Consider the following 26033-nt stretch of genomic DNA (forward strand, 5'->3'; position numbering starts at 1 on the left):
TCTGTCTGTCCTTCATGCATTACCACACCGTTTATCCGATTGCCATGAAACTTTGGGAAGTTGTTTAATATACTCCCATGAAGGTTTCTGGCATAGTACGATTGCCATGAAGCTTTGGGAAGTTTTTTAATACACTCGCACGAAGATTTTTGGCATAGTACATTTATCCTATGATAGATGGCGTGCATTTATACGAGCATTCGAGCACTGTGTGTTCGATCGATTTCAAATTGTGAAGACCATTTCCCCCTTTAAAAAATATCTCTATATATGCATTTATTATTTAGGGATATTTGTAATAATTTTTGTTTAATCACTTTATTTAAACTATTTTTTTGCTAATTACGTAATCGCTTGAACTTTGTTAATTAAAACCTTAACTGTATCCCGAACAACAACCGAAGTTGTAGAAGGAAATTCGCCTATTTTACCGATCTAGGGATCCCCCTTTTCCAAATTTTAATTACTATCAACTCAAAATAATTTAAAAAGACAAATTACAATAAAACAGTTTATTATCCAACTATGAGAAATTTCACACATGCCAAGGAAGAGAGGAAGGAGCAATTAAATAATCAAAATTATAAAGGATTAAAAAATATATATACAAATAAGGGGAATATTGCACTTCTAACAATCTCTGCGAGTATGTGGGCTAAATTTAAAGAAACCGTGCTTCTCACATGGACAACTGTATGTGGCCAACTCACGCGTCAGAAAACCGTCCGATTTATTCGTGTACGCACCAGACGGAAAAACAAAAAATATCGCGTATCCATAAAGCACTCCAATAAATAAATAAAATTGAAACGACACTTTGAAATGTTTTCCTGATGAAAATGAATAATAATAATAAGTTTCAATAAAAATGATAAAATGTAAACTTAATTTTATCATAACGAGTTTGCTTGAATTTCGTTTCTTCTGAGATCACAGCAATGCGCGACGGGTAAGCTAGTTAATTATAATTGTCCCCAGTCACTGTGTTGAGTGCCCTGTAAGGTTACATCTAAATTAATTAATCTGAAAAAGATCCAGATAGCATAACTGGCAATGAATATACATGTTAAGCAGGAATTGTGGGTTTGAGTCCATCTTTGGATTGATCTTTACTTTCAGAATTTTATAAATTAATCAATTTAATTCTAATTACTAAATTTAATATAAAATGGTGACTTAATTGTCTACCTTTAAACCAAATTACATAATGTATATATATATATATTATATTTAATTAGCCAGGTTATAATCTGACAATGAATCAGGCATTATACTGTAACTGAGGCATAGTGTCGGCCTTGTAGATTTCGTAGTATTAGTAGTGTAACTTCGTGCATGCATTCACAAGAAACAGTTTGCAAAAGCAATACTCTTTCTTAACAATTGTCTCTGGCACCAAATTTATAATAATTAACAGATATTCACATTTTTATTGAGATACTTTGTTGCTTCTACAATGAAATAGGGATAATTTTGTAGCATACAGTGATGAGGTGGCTGTTTATTTTTTTGTTTCATGCAGACTATAGTCAAAATCAATTTCTATTCTTCAAATTTTCTATTCTTATTAATCTTAAAAATTGATAATAGATATTTTAAATACCCTTAAATAAGTGAAAATATGAATATAAATGATTCTTTTTAAAAATGTATTAAAATTAATATTAACTTACCATTAAATGGAAGTTGTTTTTCTGTAGTATAGATCTGAGCAGGATTTTGATGAGGATTCATGCCATATCTTAACGGAAGTTGTGATACTCCTTTGCAATACTGACGACGAAAATAATCAGAGATAGCTGCATCATATTCTGCAGTATGATTAAATGCCTGAAAATCATCATAAAATGAAGACTATTACTATTGTCAAGATTGGTTATTTTTATTTGGAAGCATTATACTCAGCATATCAGACAAACCTTAACTGCAAGATTTTTTCTCACTTCTAATGATGTAGAATGTGCTGATGACTGTTCAAGTTCAGAAGCAACACTAAAATTAAAATCCATTAAATCTTAAAATTTTTATAACATTTTATCAAATACTTCTTAAATGTCATTATATAAAAAAACACAAATTTTTCAGTTTTAAAATACATTTGATTATTATTGTGTTGTTGGAATGTACTGGTACCTATGCCTTAATTTTGATTTCTCACAGCTCTAGGTACCAGTACAACATAAAACAAATGTTTTATTTATGTGATGTTGATGTATGTATCTGTGTTTAATAATTTCCTGATTATGTGACATGTGTTTAATATGGCAGTCTTCTGTAGAGTGAGTGATGTATGTGTTGTTGTGAAGCTCCAATGTTTTGAGATTTTTGTGTAATGTACGATGCCTATACAAGAAAGGACTATTGGTACAATATGTGTCTCATCCATTCACCACAGATGCTTTATTTCAGGGATGAATTCTAAATATTTACCAATTTTTTCAGTGTATATATTTTGTGTGTTATGTATGTTTGATACAGCTATGATGTAAGTGATTTTGTTTTGTTTATCAATGAATGTGATTGTCTGATCTGTTGTGATGGATTATTTTGTCTGTGATTATGGTCATAGTGTTGTATTTTATAAGTTGTTTTCTATGACTGTCTGAGGTATGTATTTGCAGTATAGTTGCTGATGTATAGTAGTTTGTGTTTGTGTGCAAACTTTTGATGCATTGTATTTGCTATTTGGTTATGTTGATGTAAGTAGTTATTTTGTGTTAAAAGCTTGCAACTGGTAATGATATGTTATATGGTATCATTCATGATGTGACATTCTTAAAGTGTCATCTGTAAGTGTTGTTGTCATTTAAAATGTGCTTCCTTAGTTTCTTATATTTATGACCAGGTCTTGTAAAGCAATCATGAACCCTCCATCTCTCCAAAAAGGCATCCTTGAGTCAGCCAACAGTTTGGTGCAGTTATGTCAATGTATACTTAGCCAAGATCATTAGAGTACCTACTGTAGAGCTCCAAGCCCAAGACTGTCTAAGGGTGTCTGTGTCTCTTGTGTATCATGTTAGATCCAGGTCAATGTTGTATAGGTTTAATAATTTACTGTTTTTTGTCTGCAAGAGTTACTGCTTTGTGTGCAAGTTGTCTCTCCAACGCAAGTTTTGTTAATAAAATGGAAGAGAGAAAAAGAAGACACTGTTTACTTCTTCCAAAATACAGGTGTTGATAAATGGAGTCAAAAAAGAAAAAAATAATAACAGAAGGGGGATAGATCCAACTATTACTTCTTGTGGACAAGATAATTATTGGCCTAATTTGCAAAGAAGTGAATAGTGTTAGTAATGTACTGTGCAGTATATAGAAGCATAGATGAAATTTGATGTAACTGGAGAGAGATTGCAAGAGCATTTCAGAGTAAAAAGATTAGTAACGTTCTATATAATTCACTATAACAATTCTGTTTATAATTTCAACTTGATTAAGAGAATAGCATGCTGTACATGATGTGTACACCTTTCTAAACAAGGTTTCAGTTCCTCAATTAAACTAAAACACATTTCCCTCAACATTTGATAGTATCAGATTAATTCCATTAACAAAATGTCTTTGAATGACAGACAAATGATAAATTTTCAATGAACTATGTAATTCATCAATTGAGAAAGCTAAATACTCATTGGCCAGCTTGAATTATCTTGACTTACAACAACCCACTCCATGTCATAATATAACACCTATTCACAAAATTTTCAGTTATGATAAGTTTTGTGAATACCAAATTTTGTCATATCGTAACTTAAGACAAACATTTGTTGTAAGTTGCACTATGATGCTTTCGGGAATCCAGGCCCTATATATTTTGTGAGTATTTCTTGAAATAAATTTACTATATCTGTGAGGCTTCACCCTCCCTCTTTACAAAGAAAAGTCAGCCTTTCTATGTCAATATGTTAGTGTTTTAACTGGTGCATGAGCACTTTTATGGGTGATTACTGTTAAGGCATATCTGCTGTTGAGTATCCAATCTATCATGTAATCTACTGTTTCTGTGTGTTGATGTATATACTGTGCAACTTGTCTGATGTGTTCAAGCATTATTTATGGAATAAGGTGGTTGTGTATAATTGTTCTTTTCTGATCAACAACCCTTTGCTCTGTGAGATGTGGGTATTTTGTCTGAATTTATCTTGTATGTAGGTCATGTAAACTGTCATGTCTGTTTCCAGTTTTGTAATGGTGAAGTAGATATGTATGATTAATTCATTCATTTTTTCATTTGTTGGCATGATTTTTCTGTCTTGATGGTCAGCCACTGACCATCAAGACAGAAAACTGTGTGTGTGTGTGTGTGTGTGTGTGTGTGTGTGTGTGTGTACATGCATGCAAAGTGGCAAATTAAATTTATTTGTGATGCAGCCTTAATTAAGCATTAAGTGTTGCATTCATAACTGATGGCCAAGGGAGACTGTGGCAGATTTTTCAAATGTGAGCCTTTGCCTAATCCAAGTAGACCTTGTTAACTTGGGTGATGTCTGAGTCGGTATCATGCTATGAATGTAAAATTATAATTTTTGTTTTCTTCACAGAAGTGCATATGCTTGTTTACCTAAAGATAGGTGTTTATAAATCAGCTGCCCTTAACATGGGAAATAGATGCTGTATAACAGCCACCCATTCTGGATCAGACACTGTGCTCTTTGTTTTGTTTCTCTTGTTATATATTCCTATGAATATATAACAAGAGAAACAAAGACAATGAATATATAACAAGAGAAACAAAGTTATAGTGAATCAAGTAGGCTCTTGTTATATATTCATAGGAATATATAACAAGAGCCCTACTTGAAGCTTATGCTCTTGCCAGCATTACTATGATTCACTATAACTTTTAAACTCACCTTGACATGGTGATGACTGATGAGAGACTATTACCATCATCATAACATTATAACATTTTAATTTATTTTATTATTTATGAATTTTTACACATTTTCTAAAAATTATGGAAAACTTATAATAATAAAATTGTATTTATTTATTTTTTTGTTTAAAAATTTTGAAATAATACTACCATTTAAAGTTTACAACACACACACACACATTATATGTACAAAATATGCTAAGGCAAAATCTATTTCCAATTCACACTAAAGTACTTATGTTATCAACTTAGACATTTTGCAAGTCTTATTTTATGTAAATAAATTTATTTGCTTCTTTATTTTCCCTATTTATTTATAATTCAACAACAATTTTTATGGCAAATAATTTGCTGGGTAGAAGTAATACTTACAGATTATAATCATTGGGATCACATATTACAGTTACTCTATCATGATTTTTTGCAGCAGCACGTAATAATGTAACTCCACCTATATCATAATATTCATTAATAATACAAATTTTTTTGATGCATTTATTTTATTAAATTAAAATGTCAAAAATAGTTACCAATATCAATTTGCTCAACTGCATCAGCTACTGTTACATTAGGATCAGCTATTGTCTTTTTAAAAGGATACAGATTACAAACAACAACACTGTAAAGAAATTATTTTTTAAAGTTTAATATTGACATTAAAAATATACTGTGTAATGGAAAAATTAGTGTGGAAAATATTATAAATTATTTTTCCAACATTTAACCATATATCTCATACTCTATTGATGATAAAATTAAATTTATTTTTATATTTATNATTAGTCTAGAATCGGTTAATTTTATAGAAGAAAACCTTTCAAACAGCCTTAGTACGTAAACTTCACACCTATCGGGCTGCAATTGGCTCATGTATTTAATCATTCCTACAATGTAAAATTCGATTAACGTGGAACGTATCTAAGCGTTATAGGGGGGTCTACTGTACATTCTCTTTTATTCATTTTAATCTATTTTGTTATTTCAAACATTAATAAATATAAGTAAGTATGAATCTTATAAAACAATAAAGCTTATAAATATCAAAATGCTGAAGTTAACTGCCCCACTTAACAATAATAATAACCCATCAACATAAATAAAGAAAAAACAAACAAAATTACTTATAATCATATGTAAGTTTTTTGCATCTTCATCGAAACATATAAGGAATATGCAGCAAAAGTTCAATTTCAATCTAATCCATAATGGCATTGTATAAGTAGGATTGCTGAGTTACATTTAGTCTATAATTACAAATGTACAAACAAGAGCCATGTCATATAACTCCAGCAGGTATGCACAAATCAATGTCACAAGGTGAAATCAACTCATTAAATTTCTTAAAAATAACAATTCTATTGAAATATTGAATAAGACTGAGGGGAAAAAAAGAAACCCCTGGTATGACTACACCTAGAATGCAAATTCAGCACACAGCAAATGACAAAAGTTATTGAATAAGAAATATGTTTTATTTAATAAATAACAAATCTTGTCCAAAGATGATAGAAAAGTTGAAGTCCAAACAGTAAGACTATAATATATCGAGTTAAAAATTTGCAAAAAATATGGTCCTTAATACAGATCTAGATGATACTTAAATAATGTCTCCATAACAAGCCACATCTAATCACCAAGGCTTTAGTCACTTTATCAATATGATTAGTGAAAGTTAACTTTTGATCAATGTCCCAACTTCCCATTTCCTATGACATTTATTAACTATACATACCATATCAAGGAATCCATCTATACCAAAGGGAAAATAAATTGAGATTTTTATCCAAGTCAGTTGTAATAGGTTTTCCTTTATTTAAATAAATTCATAAATTCCATGTCTTCAATGATTTGGCAAGACAAAACAAGTTGTTTTGAAGTGAAATAAGATTGCTATTAAATAACTTAACATCATTTGGCATAACCAGCCTGAAAACATGCAAAACAAGGATCAATATAAACCACAATAAAGAGACTGCTCAAAACCAAACCCTCGGATATACCACACAGAAATTCAGAGAAGGTAAACTCAGCATCCTCCTTTATTTACTAAAATCATCACTAAACAGCTTTGGCTGCTTTATTTATTTGTTTTCATAAATGTTCAATCTCCAGTATTCCCAAAATGATTTTAAATTCTATTGTAAAACTATTATGCATTTATTTTTATACTGTCAAGCTGAAGATAGTTCAATACAGAGGAAAAAACATTCCTTAGTTAATAAGCATCTATTGGTTACTGGAAGCAGCTTAGTATTTATTTATTTCAATAATGATGCCATTTTTTGTTAACTGAAGTATATGAAATATGCATGATAAAATTCTGAATAATTAAAATTGAAATTATTAATGCACCAAAAATTTTAGTAGTAATACATATTTACCACGTGCTCTAGCATAAGCAATAGCTAAAGGAGTTAATTGTTTATATAAATCATCAACCATACAAACTTTAGCTTGTTCAAGAGTAAGACTATCTCCAACTGCTGCTCCTATAATGATAACAAAAATAAAATGTAAGCTTAATGAATTTTAAAGTAAAATAAAACTTAAAACTTAATCTGGATATTTTTACTTACCAGCTGGACTGACATGTTTGAATGAAGCTGCTGCAGGCAATCCAAGAGAGGTTTTTAATTCTTTTACCAACTGCCAAGAATTTAGTGCATCACAAAGATTTATAAATCCAGGAGATCCATTTACAACTGAAATTATAAAAATAAATTAATGATTACTTAAATCATGGCACTACATTTTTCAATATTTTCTAAATGAATATCTAGCCTAAATATATTGCAAACTGATTTACTTATAAAAAATTAATTTTATTAATAAACATCAAAAATTCAAACTCATTAAATAAATCTTTATAGTGTTACTTTTTAAAAATGGTTTTTAGCTCTTTACACCCTGTGGACATTAAGAGAGTCTTTCTTTTCAGCAAGCTCATTATGGGTTCAGCCAGACCCATAATAGGGACAGGGCCTGACGTATTCAGATGGTCCACTCCAAAAAACTTTCCAGGGATTTTTGGATTCGATTCTGGGTTCCCAGGGCAGTAAGCTGCCACCCAGCCATCCCATAATATTGGTTATAACATCTTATACAATCACATGTTCACATCATAATTAAAATTATACCCTAAGAAAGTGTCAAGAAACTTTAGTTACATTTATAGAACAGCCAACAGCCAAGGTGATAAAGGCCAAAAATACAGCAAAAATAATGTATTGTAATATGCTTAAACTTATCCAATTCTAACATGATGATTTTTCTATATTTAAAAAATGAATCATTTCATCAAATATCAACAGATATAAATTTGTTTCAAAAAGAATTAATATTTATGAAAAATGATTTATTAAAAATATATTTTTCAGCAATTGAAATATGTAATTTCTTTATACAGTAATACCTCGACTTACGCGATTTTCAAATCTGGTCGATTCGTCTTTCGTTTGAGCGCCACACAACTCTTGATTACTCACTTCCCCCACACTATTGTTCAGCTTACATGTTTGGACGTGTCGCATGGAATCGACATATACTGTAACTACAATTTATTTTGTGTTATTTATTTCTGTGTTTGTTATATCTACAGAGACTCGAGAGACTCTACTATGTCATCCAAACAAAGTAGAACTGATTCTTCTGCATCAAACAAGAAAAGAAAAACTTTATCTATGGAATGTAAAGTTAACATTATTAAAGAGTTCGATACAAAAATGAAAATTTGTGAATTGGCAAAGAAGTTTGATCTACTGGAATTGACAATCAGAACAATTATAAAAAGTATAGAAAAAATTCTCGAAGCTGTGAAAAATGCTCAATCTTTAAATTCAAGCATCATTCGTAANATAGCCTTTACATAGCCCAAGAATTTGGCAAATAATTTGGCGTGTTTATCAGACATATTAGCTGTGAATTTTTTTGTTTTCTGCAAATCGAATTCTCACTTCAGGTTGGTTCATTCCATGCTAGAAGAAACAATGAAGATAATTCATGCTCCTTAACAATGTATATTGTATAATTTTCTTTGAATAAACATTATACATAAAATATTTGAGTATTTTTTCAGAATGTGAGACAAGCAGAGTGTCACTGGGACAATCCCTAATGACCACTTACACTGCACAGGCTGGTAAAACTTGGTCTCTGAGTACTTGGATGGCTAGGAGGGCAAAAAGTGAGTGGGGAGTGCATCAGTAGGCTGGCAGGCGTCCTTTCAAAGACAGGAAGCAAGTTGAACAAATAAACAAAGCATTTATTGAATAACGAATCTAAATTACATGAGGCAGACATACAACTACTAAGGTTAAATGTGGTTATTCTATTTCTATTTACATAAAATGGCAACTAATCTAGTGTTGCTGACCTACTAGCGAGAGAGAGCGCTTATACAAGTTCTAAAGTCACTAAATACCTCTCAGAATAATGGAGAGTTGGCAAACGTCATCTGTATGGAAGAGGTGGAGGCTTCGGTGTCTTCTCTGATGGGATCACAATCCTTGGCATGGAGATCGAGGAGCACAAGTACCAAAAAAAAAAAAAAAAAAAAACTTCCATGTGTGGATGTGCCCTGAGTTCTGGAAGCGCGTGCTTTTATTCGTTTTTCGTGGGAAAAGACTCACATGATCGCCACATGTTGACATTAATGGTGCATTCTTGACACCTATGTGTCAATTTTTCCAGCTAATTGTGATAACAAACAGTGACCTCCGATATAATGCTCACCAGGAGTGTGTTTTCAATCGAAGTTGTTTACAATTCTTTTTTCCGACAACTGCGTTAAATTCATGGATTTTACAAGAATGGAATTCATTATTGTACAGTCGACCCCCCCTATAATGCGGTAGATACGTTCCACATTATACTAATTTTGCGTTGTAGGAATCCTTAAATACATGAGCCAATCACAGCCTGGCACGTGTGCAGTCTATGGACTATGGTTGTTTGTAAGGTTTCCTTCCATAAAATTAATCAATTCTAGACTAATTTGACTCAACATTTCCAAAACACGTATAATTTTTTGGGAATAATCCGTATAAACTATGCTATAAACCAGGGCTTCTTAAACTATGGGTCGCAACCCCATTTGGGGTCGCTTAGCAAAATCTTGGGGTTGCGAAATTTTAATGCAAAATATTGAAAATAATTTGTGAGAGTTTGAAAATGGCATGCTTTGTGTCATAGGTTTCGTGAGTTGCGCTTTGTGTCACTTCTGGTGCAGCGAGACAATGATTCAGCAACACTGTAGTGTGAACTATAGTAGTGTTGTTGCTTTTCAGTGTATTCAGTTGTCTCTGTTCCATTGTAACACAAGAGTGAACTGTGGTAGTACACCATTATTGTTTTTGCAAATTTGTATATATCTTTATTTTATATTTTTTTGGGTTGCGAAAAAAATCACAGTCATAAATGGGGTCATGAATAAAAAAGTTTAAGAAGCCCTGCTATAAACAAAAAATTATAGTATTATTTACCGAGTGTGCACCGTTCGACGACGCCATTGCTTAAGCTTGTTTTTGTCGCGGAGCAGTGCACCAAATGGCGGGCGTGTTTTCTAATAAGTTATTTTACTGCGAAAAATTTGTTGAACTTTGCAGACATCATTAATAGAAATAATTTTTATGGCTGTTAAATAAGAAATGTTTTTTCACAAGAAATGTATAAAATTACAATACTGTATTAGACTTACAGTACCTAATTTAGGCCTATATACTGTACAGAAGATAGTAAACTCAGCTTACCCGCCTAAACTCTCAGTAGCATGCAAGTAGTTTGGCTGCTCGTACCATTGGTCCAGATTCGACCAATCCTGTCGCGACATGAGTCGGTGATGATGTTTTACTGCATTTTACAAGTCTCTTTTAGCGTCTTTATATGAATATGGCCGCAATTTTTTCACCACGATATACGAATCCGCATTATATGAACCCGCGTTATAGGGGTCTACTGTATTTTACATTAATTTATATGGGAAAAATTGTTTCATTTAACAAGTGTTTCGCATTACAAATACGATTCTGGAACAAATTATGCTCATTAAGCGAGGTTCCACTGTAAATGTTTTTAAAAACAGCTATAATGTAACTATATTATCTAAATGTACCTAGCATATAAATAAATTTAAAAGTTATGTAATAAATAGCTAATACATTTAATCAATTGATTAAATTATTTGTGTCAGAAATAAAATCAATGTACCTCACAAATTCGTATCCTTGACGATCCATATCTGCTTTATCTGAAGGTGTTTTACGAGAAAGAATTCCTGAATTTTAAATTAATAATAATAAATGGTTGTTATTTTATTTTTTTTAGTTTTTAGAGATTGTATATTTTTTACTACTAAACAAGATTAAAAATACTTATTACAGAATTTTTTTTAATTTAAATATTTATTAATATACATGAAGAGAAAATATTCCTTATCACATTTATATTACAAAGGAGATATAAATAAATTTTTAGCTGCAGAGAAAAATAAGCTTCATTGTTTCCTGCAATCTAATATTTTTTTCACTTCTTTTAAATTAATTAAATTCTCAACATCATAATTATAATGCAATTTATGTACTGAAACAATGTACTGAAAGAAATGTACTGAATGTACAAATTATACAAAATGTACATTATACAGAATGTACAAAATGTACAAAAATGTACTGAATCAATATTTTGTACAAAAATGTACAATCAAATCAATATTAAAAATGTACTGAAAGAAAAAATGCTATTGCATTTTTTCTTTCAGTACATTTTTAATATTGATTTGATTGACATACATTCTTTTGTTTAGTTTTTTTATTGGGCTGCAATTTGAAAAAAACTGTAGACCTATACTGAAAGTTGAGACCAGATACGGAAAGCTTAGGGTCAGAAGAAACTGATTAACTATGTACAAACTTCCAATTTGAAATCAAAGTCATGTTATTTCAATTCAAAAATTTTCCTCTGAAAGGTGTCAGATAGAGGACTGGCACAACTCTATTGTTAAAGGAAAAGTATGATGTACTGTACAGGGGCAAGCCACTACTAATTTCAGATGGGAAGCATATATTTTAAATTAAATTAATTAAAAACATGAGTAAAAATTGCAGCCAGGCATTGTGACAATGTCACAATAAATAATTACTTGTTCAATATAGTATCTCTTCAAATTTTAAATAATTATAATCTACCACCTCTTCATATAAAATGTGATTTAAAATCTAATTTATTATTAAAGTCAAAATTCAATCTTGTCATTTTTAACTTGTCATTTGAATGATTTTTGCATTCATCTAATCCAATTCTAAATATAACCACTGTAAAATATGTTTTGTAATTAAAAATTAATAAACATTGATATTCCATTTACTAATGTTAAGGCTTTATGTCATTTTTTAGATATAACTGAGGCAACCCACATTCTGCTCTATTTTCAAAATTATCCTGCTGTATTATGCTTTATGACAGAAATATTCTGCTTTATCTGCCTAATTTAATTTATTTTTTTTAAGTTATATTTGCATTCAGCACACAAATTTTCTTCATTTTTATTGGTTTACCTGATTCTCAATAGTACTTTTACTGTATATTTTTGTCTGAATCTAATAGATCAGCCAAGTTGAACATGAGGCAAATATGAATGCCCAAATTTTCCTTGATAAATGATGATCTCTTCAGCATGAGAAAATGGTTCAGGGTAGAAAAATTCCTCTCCATATTTGCACTTCTAGCAGGAACTGATAGAGCTTTTAATTACAGCTGACTTAAAATTGGCATTTCCCTGAGCACTTCCAGAAATTTATTATATCATTACACATTGTTCTGTTTTCATTGTTGATCAAAACATTGCAGTATGCTATCTCTTTCTTTGATACCTCTTTCTGGGAGAATCTGCATAATTGAGAAGGTAAACTGTTCATTACTTGGTTATGATTTGGATCTAGGACTTCAAGCTCTTTCCAAAACTGCCATGCTGAATGTTTGCCATCTAAATAAAGTTGGAGCTTTGAACCCATACTGAGTAGTACCAACAATTCCCAAATACCTCCAAGAATTCACCAAATATCACTTCCTATAACACTGGATTGGATTCAGGCTGTGACTCCCGTTTCTTGATCAAGTTGCATAAGGCTTCAGCTTGGCTTGCAACTGTATGTAGCTGTTCTTCAAGTTGGGATTGATCAAGTAACTTCCAAGTTCTTGCAATGCAACTCCTTTCATAGTCTGATTTTCTCTAATCCATGTCACTATAACATCCCACCTCTTATGGTAGTACCAGGGCTGTGGAGTCGGAGTCGTGGAGTTTTGGTGTTTTAGCCAGAGTCGGAGTCGTCAAAAAATCCGCCGACTCCGACTCCTTTTTACTTACCAACTTGTTATGTATATAAAATGGAAAAGTATTGGAATTGTGTCAAATTTGATCCTCTAAGTTTTTTTTTTGAAAATCTATACATTTGGAGACCTCCTGAACCCCTCAAAAAAGTCAGTAAAGGGGAAAAATTCGCGCATGCGTGTGTTGGCATCTATTTTGTTTAATTTCTTTATTTTCTGTTCTGGGATATTAAACAATATCACAGAATGGGTAAAGTTTAAGAAACTAAATGTGGCACTGTAGCTTGCGTATAAAGGGGCATTAATACTATTAAATTTTGATTCTTAATTAAAGGTTGACAGGGTGAAGACCTAAAAGTGGTCATGTGTCACATATAGAAAAAAATCTCGAATCTTTTGCACATCTCGAAATTTCAAGGTGTCCTGAGTCCAAAAATGTAAAAATTTGAGAGGGGTCATTTTTTGAGCGAGTGCTACACTTTTCCACTGTTATATATAACAGCCGAAAAAGTAAAAATTATTGAATACATATTTATACAGTAGACCCCCCTATAACGTGGGTTCCTATAACGAAAATTCCTATAACGTAGCGAAAAAATTGCAACAGTATTCGTATAAAGGGACTCCTAAAATGTCGTCGCTGACTTGTGTCGCGACAAGATTGGTCAAATCTGGACCAATAGTGGATGAGCAGCCAAACTACTTTCCGCCATCCAGCGCCATGCTATGGAGAGTTTAGGCAGGTAAATTGAGTTTGCTATCGTCTGTACAGTATTATATATAAATTAGGTACTGTACATATAATTATATATTAATTATATATAAATTAGGTACTGTATATATAATTATATATTAACTTAATTTATTGTAACTTTATTATNTTTTTTTCTAAATTATTGTTTTCTTTAGTCTCTGGCCCCAATTAAAAATTATTTGTATGTATTTATATGCAAAATTATACCCCGACTTACGCGAATTCAACTTACGTGGTTATCGCTCAGTCTCACCTATCACGTAAGTTTGGGGTATTACTGTATTGTACTAGCAGATATGCCCAGGCAAAAAGTAAGAACAAGCATTAAAATAAGAATGAGATACTTGGATGGTATGGAATTGTACAATTTCATTGGTTGGGTAGACAGGAATTGTTTTTCAATAGAAAATAGTCATTGACTTCCACCTGCATGAGAAGATAATTCAAGAGATGCAAATTTTTTCTAATGTTAATTCTAACATACCATTCACAGCCAAATAAAAAATGGTAATTGGCCAACCAATGAAATTTTGCAAAAAAACAGACCAAATATTTAAACTTTATATCCTCGAAAACCTCTAAAAATGTATAATGTGCTTGCCAGTAACTTTGTATTAAGTAATTTTCCTATTTGAATGCTGCCATCCAACTAGTCAGATAGAAAGCAGGTCCTGCTATGAGCAGAAGGTTGAAGTTAATTTGACCAAAAGAAGTTAACCTCCTCCTGCTTGAGAGAATGGTTCCTAAAAAGTTTCATTGGTTATACTCAAACTGTGTCAAGATGTATAAAGAAAGAACAAACTAGCAAACTTTCTTTTTATGTATTAGATTATATTTCTGAATATCATCTGACCAAATAATAGCTTTCAAATTAATAGCATTAGCATATAATTTATATAAAAAGAATAAAAATCAAATTGTTTAAGCATATAACTAATGATACTTTTAAAACTTATAAAACAACATTGGAAATTGATGATTGAAAGCCCATCCTCCTGTTTTACAATAATCAAGCAAAGAGCTGCTTGTCATATTTTCTTAAATATGAAATTATTGAGGAAAAAAAATATTCTGTATAATATCAGATAAGAATAGTGCAGTATATTTTTAGGTTTATAACTTCATTATAAATATGACTCAAACTGTTTTGCATTGAACAGTTAACAAAACAACTAATTGGACTGCAATTTGAAAAAATAATAGACCTATAAATTCCCAGTGTCATCTGTCTGTCTTTCCTTAATCTGAGAATGGTGTTAGATAAATGAAATTCAAGACCAGATAGGAAAAGCTTAAGGGGCAGAGGCCCTGATTAACTATATATAAACTTCCATGCAATTTGAACTATAGAACTTCCATGTAATATTTCCCCTGAAATGAGTTATACAGATGACTGGTACAACTCCATTGCTAACAGTAAAGTATGATGTACAGGAGCAAGACACTAAAGTATTAATTTGAGGTGGAAAGCATATATTTTAAATTAAATAAACTAAAAACATGATTAAAAAATACAGTCTGGCATTGGTGACAATGTCACAATAAATACTTGCTCATTGTAAAATAGTTTCATTAGACAAATTAAAAAGTTAAAGACTTTAATGTAATAATTATAACATTAAATTATAATGATAAAAAGAATTCATGTAAAACAAATATCAAACTAATTATATATATCTACAAATTTAATCTGTTATACTTTTAAACTGAAATACAGTAAATTAACAATGTGACATCTAAGTAAAGGTTATATTAAATTACAGTGACTTAATTTATACATGGTCTGTACAGGTAATTCCATCTGTGATTCCATGACTTTCCATGACCAATTATGACATTATTCTCTGACTTATTAACATCTCTGCATTTTCCTTTTCCATTACATAATATTTGGCCAAGTCTATTTAAGCCCATTTTGTATATAATTATATAATTTTTTTTATTAAAACATCCTTTATTCACTACAAAAAACAAAAATTTGGTGTAAAATCAATTATGAAATTAGCCACATTATTTCTATGTCATATAAAAAAATTCACAATTTAATTTAAATTAATTTGTAAATTTTATTTAAATAAGAAAAAAGGAAAGCGGGATCATTGTCAATGGTGTTTTTGAAAACCCAACTTTTAACTCCATGGCAATATTTTGGTAGACTTCCAAAAAATGTGGACTTCTGAAATTCTGCAGGCCATCTGAAGATGAAAATTTGCAGTTTGAGAGAAGACATATCACAATTCATCATCAATTCATCAACATTGGCAGGATTATTATCTCCACATACTGTATGTTGCCAGCAGCAAATAATACAATGAATAAAAATACATAAATTGTGTGAGGTCTGCCAAGCGTTCCAAAATGTCCCATACACAATATCATTAAGTTGACTGACAGTTTTTGCCTCCCTCATGACATCAACTGACAGCAATGAGTTAACCAAATGTCAAGCAGGTCAAAAAAATTGGGAGGGTTGTGTATGGAATACAATTGCAATTGTTTAAGGCATGAATCAGTCTGTGTTATTAGGGTAAGGATAAGATGTAAACAAATAAAGTGTTGCTGGTTATCACATTCCAAGTCAATCAATATCTATCAGTTTGGGTGGTGGCACACTCAAAATATTTGCGTCAAAGTTGACACGCTCAGTTTTCTTATGCTTTCTATATAATCTGCATCATTTGGCATTAAATATTTTGGCTTTTCTGATTCCTCTTAAAATTTTCTTTCCAATGATATATGTCTTTTATATTTCTGTTCATATTGTCTTTGCAATTTCTTTGACATTATGACAATTTTATTCAACCCACACATTTATTGGCTTATAACTTTACAAATTTTATTTTATCAGTTATTATTGCTAAATATTATTGTATATTCTGTTGTTCTGTACAAATCAACACAAATTTCAATGTCCTACCTCTTTGCCATCCAAAGTTTCACTGCCCAAATGCTGCACCATTTTCACTGTTCACGCGCAACTGCTACCACTCTCCCACATGGCTTCACACCCCCACTATCCACCATTTAAAATACAAACATAAACCTCCTATCCAACAAAATTTAAATTGTTATATCTTGTAAACTATAAATGATAATCTAAGTGCAATAAATCTTGCAATTTGTTTGGTTGCTCCAGTTCACTCTTCCCTATACCAAACCGAATTTAAAGACCTGTTTGGATCAAAAAGGAGCAAGAGTGACACAGTATTCCACAGTATTTGTGGATTCCCTGACTTTTTCTGCTAAAAATCTTATTCCCTGACTTTCCAGGTCTGTATAGACCCTGTTTATATGAGGATTATTTTCAAGAATATCTTACATAATTTAAATTCATGTATTTATGCTTAAATTGTCAACTAGGGCTTAATTTATTACTAGGACTTATTATACTGGATAACTGGTTCTGCAAGTTAAATAATCAAATCAGAAAAAAGCAAGTCTTTTATTTACTGTTTTTTCTGATTTGATTATTTAACTTGCAGAACCAGTTATCAGGTATCATAAATACTAGTAATAAAAAGTCCTAGTTGACAATTTAAGCATAAATACATAAGTTAAGAACACAAAGGCATAAAAGTTGAATTTAAATTCATGTTTGATGTAAATAATCACCAAAACTGAAATAATATCCTTACTGAAATATTTCATTACAAAATAAGTAAAATTAAACAAAAAATAAAAACAACATTATTCACTTTCAATGGTTGACCAATTGAAAATCTTCAGCTAAACAAAACAAGAAAATAGCAATCACACTGAGGTTTTGTGGTGCTTTCTGTAGATATGATTTAACTCTTTAAGCTCCAAAAACTCTCTCTTTCTATGTACCTAGAGACTAAATTGTTTTTACCCTTCAGGCTACAAGAGGAACTTGTATAGCAAAACTAGTTAAGCAACTTTTCCATTGGTTGATTTCATTTTCAATGGATAAGGCCAATTTTATATTTAAAGAATTAAACTTGTATCAATTAAGAAGTCACTCTATTATGTTCTTAAACAGTCTCAATAAGAGCATAAACAAATGATATAAATTTAAATGTGCTAATTATAATTGGCTAATCTATATATATAAAAATGAATGTATGTCTGTCTGTCTGTCCGTCTGTCTGTCCTTCATGCATTACCACACCGTTTATCCGATTGCCATGAAACTTTGGGAAGTTGTTTAATATACTCCCATGAAGGTTTCTGGCATAGTACGATTGCCATGAAGCTTTGGGAAGTTTTTTAATACACTCGCACGAAGATTTTTGGCATAGTACATTTATCCTATGATAGATGGCGTGCATTTATACGAGCATTCGAGCACTGTGTGTTCGATCGATTTCAAATTGTGAAGACCATTTCCCCCTTTAAAAAATATCTCTATATATGCATTTATTATTTAGGGATATTTGTAATAATTTTTGTTTAATCACTTTATTTAAACTATTTTTTTGCTAATTACGTAATCGCTTGAACTTTGTTAATTAAAACCTTAACTGTATCCCGAACAACAACCGAAGTTGTAGAAGGAAATTCGCCTATTTTACCGATCTAGGGATCCCCCTTTTCCAAATTTTAATTACTATCAACTCAAAATAATTTAAAAAGACAAATTACAATAAAACAGTTTATTATCCAACTATGAGAAATTTCACACATGCCAAGGAAGAGAGGAAGGAGCAATTAAATAATCAAAATTATAAAGGATTAAAAAATATATATACAAATAAGGGGAATATTGCACTTCTAACAATCTCTGCGAGTATGTGGGCTAAATTTAAAGAAACCGTGCTTCTCACATGGACAACTGTATGTGGCCAACTCACGCGTCAGAAAACCGTCCGATTTATTCGTGTACGCACCAGACGGAAAAACAAAAAATATCGCGTATCCATAAAGCACTCCAATAAATAAATAAAATTGAAACGACACTTTGAAATGTTTTCCTGATGAAAATGAATAATAATAATAAGTTTCAATAAAAATGATAAAATGTAAACTTAATTTTATCATAACGAGTTTGCTTGAATTTCGTTTCTTCTGAGATCACAGCAATGCGCGACGGGTAAGCTAGTTAATTATAATTGTCCCCAGTCACTGTGTTGAGTGCCCTGTAAGGTTACATCTAAATTAATTAATCTGAAAAAGATCCAGATAGCATAACTGGCAATGAATATACATGTTAAGCAGGAATTGTGGGTTTGAGTCCATCTTTGGATTGATCTTTACTTTCAGAATTTTATAAATTAATCAATTTAATTCTAATTACTAAATTTAATATAAAATGGTGACTTAATTGTCTACCTTTAAACCAAATTACATAATGTATATATATATATATTATATTTAATTAGCCAGGTTATAATCTGACAATGAATCAGGCATTATACTGTAACTGAGGCATAGTGTCGGCCTTGTAGATTTCGTAGTATTAGTAGTGTAACTTCGTGCATGCATTCACAAGAAACAGTTTGCAAAAGCAATACTCTTTCTTAACAATTGTCTCTGGCACCAAATTTATAATAATTAACAGATATTCACATTTTTATTGAGATACTTTGTTGCTTCTACAATGAAATAGGGATAATTTTGTAGCATACAGTGATGAGGTGGCTGTTTATTTTTTTGTTTCATGCAGACTATAGTCAAAATCAATTTCTATTCTTCAAATTTTCTATTCTTATTAATCTTAAAAATTGATAATAGATATTTTAAATACCCTTAAATAAGTGAAAATATGAATATAAATGATTCTTTTTAAAAATGTATTAAAATTAATATTAACTTACCATTAAATGGAAGTTGTTTTTCTGTAGTATAGATCTGAGCAGGATTTTGATGAGGATTCATGCCATATCTTAACGGAAGTTGTGATACTCCTTTGCAATACTGACGACGAAAATAATCAGAGATAGCTGCATCATATTCTGCAGTATGATTAAATGCCTGAAAATCATCATAAAATGAAGACTATTACTATTGTCAAGATTGGTTATTTTTATTTGGAAGCATTATACTCAGCATATCAGACAAACCTTAACTGCAAGATTTTTTCTCACTTCTAATGATGTAGAATGTGCTGATGACTGTTCAAGTTCAGAAGCAACACTAAAATTAAAATCCATTAAATCTTAAAATTTTTATAACATTTTATCAAATACTTCTTAAATGTCATTATATAAAAAAACACAAATTTTTCAGTTTTAAAATACATTTGATTATTATTGTGTTGTTGGAATGTACTGGTACCTATGCCTTAATTTTGATTTCTCACAGCTCTAGGTACCAGTACAACATAAAACAAATGTTTTATTTATGTGATGTTGATGTATGTATCTGTGTTTAATAATTTCCTGATTATGTGACATGTGTTTAATATGGCAGTCTTCTGTAGAGTGAGTGATGTATGTGTTGTTGTGAAGCTCCAATGTTTTGAGATTTTTGTGTAATGTACGATGCCTATACAAGAAAGGACTATTGGTACAATATGTGTCTCATCCATTCACCACAGATGCTTTATTTCAGGGATGAATTCTAAATATTTACCAATTTTTTCAGTGTATATATTTTGTGTGTTATGTATGTTTGATACAGCTATGATGTAAGTGATTTTGTTTTGTTTATCAATGAATGTGATTGTCTGATCTGTTGTGATGGATTATTTTGTCTGTGATTATGGTCATAGTGTTGTATTTTATAAGTTGTTTTCTATGACTGTCTGAGGTATGTATTTGCAGTATAGTTGCTGATGTATAGTAGTTTGTGTTTGTGTGCAAACTTTTGATGCATTGTATTTGCTATTTGGTTATGTTGATGTAAGTAGTTATTTTGTGTTAAAAGCTTGCAACTGGTAATGATATGTTATATGGTATCATTCATGATGTGACATTCTTAAAGTGTCATCTGTAAGTGTTGTTGTCATTTAAAATGTGCTTCCTTAGTTTCTTATATTTATGACCAGGTCTTGTAAAGCAATCATGAACCCTCCATCTCTCCAAAAAGGCATCCTTGAGTCAGCCAACAGTTTGGTGCAGTTATGTCAATGTATACTTAGCCAAGATCATTAGAGTACCTACTGTAGAGCTCCAAGCCCAAGACTGTCTAAGGGTGTCTGTGTCTCTTGTGTATCATGTTAGATCCAGGTCAATGTTGTATAGGTTTAATAATTTACTGTTTTTTGTCTGCAAGAGTTACTGCTTTGTGTGCAAGTTGTCTCTCCAACGCAAGTTTTGTTAATAAAATGGAAGAGAGAAAAAGAAGACACTGTTTACTTCTTCCAAAATACAGGTGTTGATAAATGGAGTCAAAAAAGAAAAAAATAATAACAGAAGGGGGATAGATCCAACTATTACTTCTTGTGGACAAGATAATTATTGGCCTAATTTGCAAAGAAGTGAATAGTGTTAGTAATGTACTGTGCAGTATATAGAAGCATAGATGAAATTTGATGTAACTGGAGAGAGATTGCAAGAGCATTTCAGAGTAAAAAGATTAGTAACGTTCTATATAATTCACTATAACAATTCTGTTTATAATTTCAACTTGATTAAGAGAATAGCATGCTGTACATGATGTGTACACCTTTCTAAACAAGGTTTCAGTTCCTCAATTAAACTAAAACACATTTCCCTCAACATTTGATAGTATCAGATTAATTCCATTAACAAAATGTCTTTGAATGACAGACAAATGATAAATTTTCAATGAACTATGTAATTCATCAATTGAGAAAGCTAAATACTCATTGGCCAGCTTGAATTATCTTGACTTACAACAACCCACTCCATGTCATAATATAACACCTATTCACAAAATTTTCAGTTATGATAAGTTTTGTGAATACCAAATTTTGTCATATCGTAACTTAAGACAAACATTTGTTGTAAGTTGCACTATGATGCTTTCGGGAATCCAGGCCCTATATATTTTGTGAGTATTTCTTGAAATAAATTTACTATATCTGTGAGGCTTCACCCTCCCTCTTTACAAAGAAAAGTCAGCCTTTCTATGTCAATATGTTAGTGTTTTAACTGGTGCATGAGCACTTTTATGGGTGATTACTGTTAAGGCATATCTGCTGTTGAGTATCCAATCTATCATGTAATCTACTGTTTCTGTGTGTTGATGTATATACTGTGCAACTTGTCTGATGTGTTCAAGCATTATTTATGGAATAAGGTGGTTGTGTATAATTGTTCTTTTCTGATCAACAACCCTTTGCTCTGTGAGATGTGGGTATTTTGTCTGAATTTATCTTGTATGTAGGTCATGTAAACTGTCATGTCTGTTTCCAGTTTTGTAATGGTGAAGTAGATATGTATGATTAATTCATTCATTTTTTCATTTGTTGGCATGATTTTTCTGTCTTGATGGTCAGCCACTGACCATCAAGACAGAAAACTGTGTGTGTGTGTGTGTGTGTGTGTGTGTGTGTGTGTGTGTACATGCATGCAAAGTGGCAAATTAAATTTATTTGTGATGCAGCCTTAATTAAGCATTAAGTGTTGCATTCATAACTGATGGCCAAGGGAGACTGTGGCAGATTTTTCAAATGTGAGCCTTTGCCTAATCCAAGTAGACCTTGTTAACTTGGGTGATGTCTGAGTCGGTATCATGCTATGAATGTAAAATTATAATTTTTGTTTTCTTCACAGAAGTGCATATGCTTGTTTACCTAAAGATAGGTGTTTATAAATCAGCTGCCCTTAACATGGGAAATAGATGCTGTATAACAGCCACCCATTCTGGATCAGACACTGTGCTCTTTGTTTTGTTTCTCTTGTTATATATTCCTATGAATATATAACAAGAGAAACAAAGACAATGAATATATAACAAGAGAAACAAAGTTATAGTGAATCAAGTAGGCTCTTGTTATATATTCATAGGAATATATAACAAGAGCCCTACTTGAAGCTTATGCTCTTGCCAGCATTACTATGATTCACTATAACTTTTAAACTCACCTTGACATGGTGATGACTGATGAGAGACTATTACCATCATCATAACATTATAACATTTTAATTTATTTTATTATTTATGAATTTTTACACATTTTCTAAAAATTATGGAAAACTTATAATAATAAAATTGTATTTATTTATTTTTTTGTTTAAAAATTTTGAAATAATACTACCATTTAAAGTTTACAACACACACACACACATTATATGTACAAAATATGCTAAGGCAAAATCTATTTCCAATTCACACTAAAGTACTTATGTTATCAACTTAGACATTTTGCAAGTCTTATTTTATGTAAATAAATTTATTTGCTTCTTTATTTTCCCTATTTATTTATAATTCAACAACAATTTTTATGGCAAATAATTTGCTGGGTAGAAGTAATACTTACAGATTATAATCATTGGGATCACATATTACAGTTACTCTATCATGATTTTTTGCAGCAGCACGTAATAATGTAACTCCACCTATATCATAATATTCATTAATAATACAAATTTTTTTGATGCATTTATTTTATTAAATTAAAATGTCAAAAATAGTTACCAATATCAATTTGCTCAACTGCATCAGCTACTGTTACATTAGGATCAGCTATTGTCTTTTTAAAAGGATACAGATTACAAACAACAACACTGTAAAGAAATTATTTTTTAAAGTTTAATATTGACATTAAAAATATACTGTGTAATGGAAAAATTAGTGTGGAAAATATTATAAATTATTTTTCCAACATTTAACCATATATCTCATACTCTATTGATGATAAAATTAAATTTATTTTTATATTTATGAAATTATCCACTTTTTTAAAAGTATTTTTATATTAAAAGAGAATTTAAAAAGTATATGATACAATTTTTACTAGTGAAAAAATTTTCTACTATAAGTTACAGAAGTTGAAGTTTATAGTATACATCAAAATGTTAATGAAAATAAATTGTTTTATATTTGTTAATATATTTTTAAAAATCAATGCTTTGAAAAAAGTAAAAAAACAATTTTCTAGTTTTTCCATATATATTAAATGAGATTAATATGTGTGCAAGGATTAAATTATTATTATATATTAAGAAATATATCTAAGAATTCTCAACAGTATTCATAAATAGATGTTAGCATTTATTTAAGAAAATTCTTAATTGATAGAAGATGAATTCTGCTGACATTCATTAAAACTATCTTCTAGCTTTTAAACCTTTTCCTGAGTTTTATTCTGATATATTCATATCTTTGCTTTTTCATTATTACCTGTGTCTGTAATAAGTAATTTATAGAAGTGAACACTTAAATTAATAAATATATTTTAATTTTTAACAAATTATTTTTGACTTATTTTTACAGCATAAATTTTTATTTTCCACTACATATTTTATGATCAATTGTGCATTACAATAAATAGTCATTTTCTTCACATTTGTAAAATTAATCACAATGATAAATAAAAGAAAAACTTATATAGCAAAACTTTTCATAAATTGTTCCAAATAGTATACAGTGGAACCTCACTTAATGAGCACCTTGCATAATGAGCAAAACAAATTGTAAAAAAATGACTCGCTTAACAAGCACTGTTTCGCATAACGAGTGACAAGAAGAGGGGAATTGTGTGCATGCTCCATCAGTCTGTGTTTAGGCACTTGTTCTGCTAGCATCTTAGTGTCGCTTGAGATCACACATTTTTCCAAACTTGTGTTCACACCAGGGCCTTGGACTTGGAGTCAGAAAAAATGTGTCAAATCCAATTTTTACTCCTGCATTTTAAATTTACTTTAGCTTTTTAATTTACATGAAAGAAAATTTATTGTATATTTATTAATTTTTTAAAAATCTTTTTGTATTTAGTTATAATTTGTTTATTTTAAATACAAAATGCATCAATTTAATTTATTAAATATGTAGTGTTCTTTGTAGTATTTGTGTTTAGTAGTTAAATTATTTTGACCCAATTGAATTTGAATATTTTTGAATCATTCCTTTATTATCCCTGCTCTAAACAAGTACTTTTATTTTTCTGAATGAGCCAGACTAATTGATCAGAGTACATATTTTTCTTTTCTGAACAAAGGACTGAAGTAACTTTTAGTTGGACTAACTTTTCTGAAAGGGTAAAATTGAAATGCAAATGCTGCCCATTTTATGTAGATGTAGAATTTTATCTCCCCCTTTCTCTTCTTATTTTAAATATTTGTTAAAAATTAATTTTTTTTATACAAATAAATATTAATGTAAGTTGAATATTAAAAATACTAACTATAAAAGTATTTGGGTAAATGCCCCAGGCTCCTTTCAGAGTAGGGTACCCCCTATTAGAACTTCTGCCCCCCATAAAATGACTTGGTATTTAATTTTGCCGGAATTGGGAGTTGGAGTCGGTCTACTAAAATTATCAGAAGTCAGAGTTGGAGTCAAGTGTTTTTTACCAACTCTGCAGCCCTGGTTCACACATATTACGTACAAACATCAACAACCATAGCCTGTTATATAATAAATACGCTAAACGATATGCCAAATTCTTGGGCTATGTAAAGGCTACAATTAAACATTAGAAATTAATTAATTTGACTAGAGTAGGCAATGATGCTGCCATCTCATATTAAATTTAATGACCAATTCCAAATTAAATTTTAGAAATGTCTAAATTAAAAATTAATTACAGTAGAACCTCCATTATCCGGATTTTCGATTATCCGGATTGTACAAAATAAACAAAAATTTTACGAATTTGCTGATTTGCACTTGGCGAATTACGACACTGTTTATGTACGTGATGGAATGCATAACTGTTTTGTTTCAACAACGTCTCACCCAGCACAGTGGTCGTAAACTCTTAAATATATTTTACGTCGTAACAAAAATATAACTTGACATACGTATTTATAAATAATTTATATTCAAATTACATCATTTCTATGACCAAGGGCGGCATAAGGCATGGATGACGTGGGTCACCGCCTATGCCTCGCAGTCCGAAGGGCCTCGCACCTCGAAGGTTTATGCATTATTTAAAAGCCGTGAACGCGACAAAAAATTTTACTCGTCGTAAAACGATAAATAGTTTGTCAAATTTTTATTCATAAAAATGCAGTTTCAACTGCTTTTTATTTTATAAAATCCGTATTCTTG

The 26033-nt window shown here is 30.6% G+C and overlaps 1 protein-coding gene across 1 annotated transcript in view; it reads right to left on the minus strand.

Annotated features, from left to right (window-relative positions):
- Positions 1-26033, minus strand: part of LOC111630886 (bifunctional purine biosynthesis protein PURH-like) — a 72854-nt gene that overhangs the window by 22768 nt on the left and 24053 nt on the right. The window contains exons 4-8 of the mRNA XM_023375045.1: positions 11078-11144; positions 5404-5492; positions 5246-5324; positions 1920-1992; positions 1674-1830 (exon numbers count right to left, since the gene is read on the minus strand). Of these exons, the coding sequence (XP_023230813.1) occupies positions 1674-1830; positions 1920-1992; positions 5246-5324; positions 5404-5492; positions 11078-11144 (465 nt within the window). The remainder of the gene's footprint in view (positions 1-1673; positions 1831-1919; positions 1993-5245; positions 5325-5403; positions 5493-11077; positions 11145-26033) is intronic.

The sequence above is a fragment of the Centruroides sculpturatus genome, unplaced genomic scaffold (assembly GCF_000671375.1).
Source record: "Centruroides sculpturatus isolate CEXI.00-Female unplaced genomic scaffold, Cexi_2.0 scaffold347, whole genome shotgun sequence".
In the NCBI taxonomy this organism is placed as follows: Eukaryota; Metazoa; Arthropoda; class Arachnida; order Scorpiones; family Buthidae; genus Centruroides; species Centruroides sculpturatus.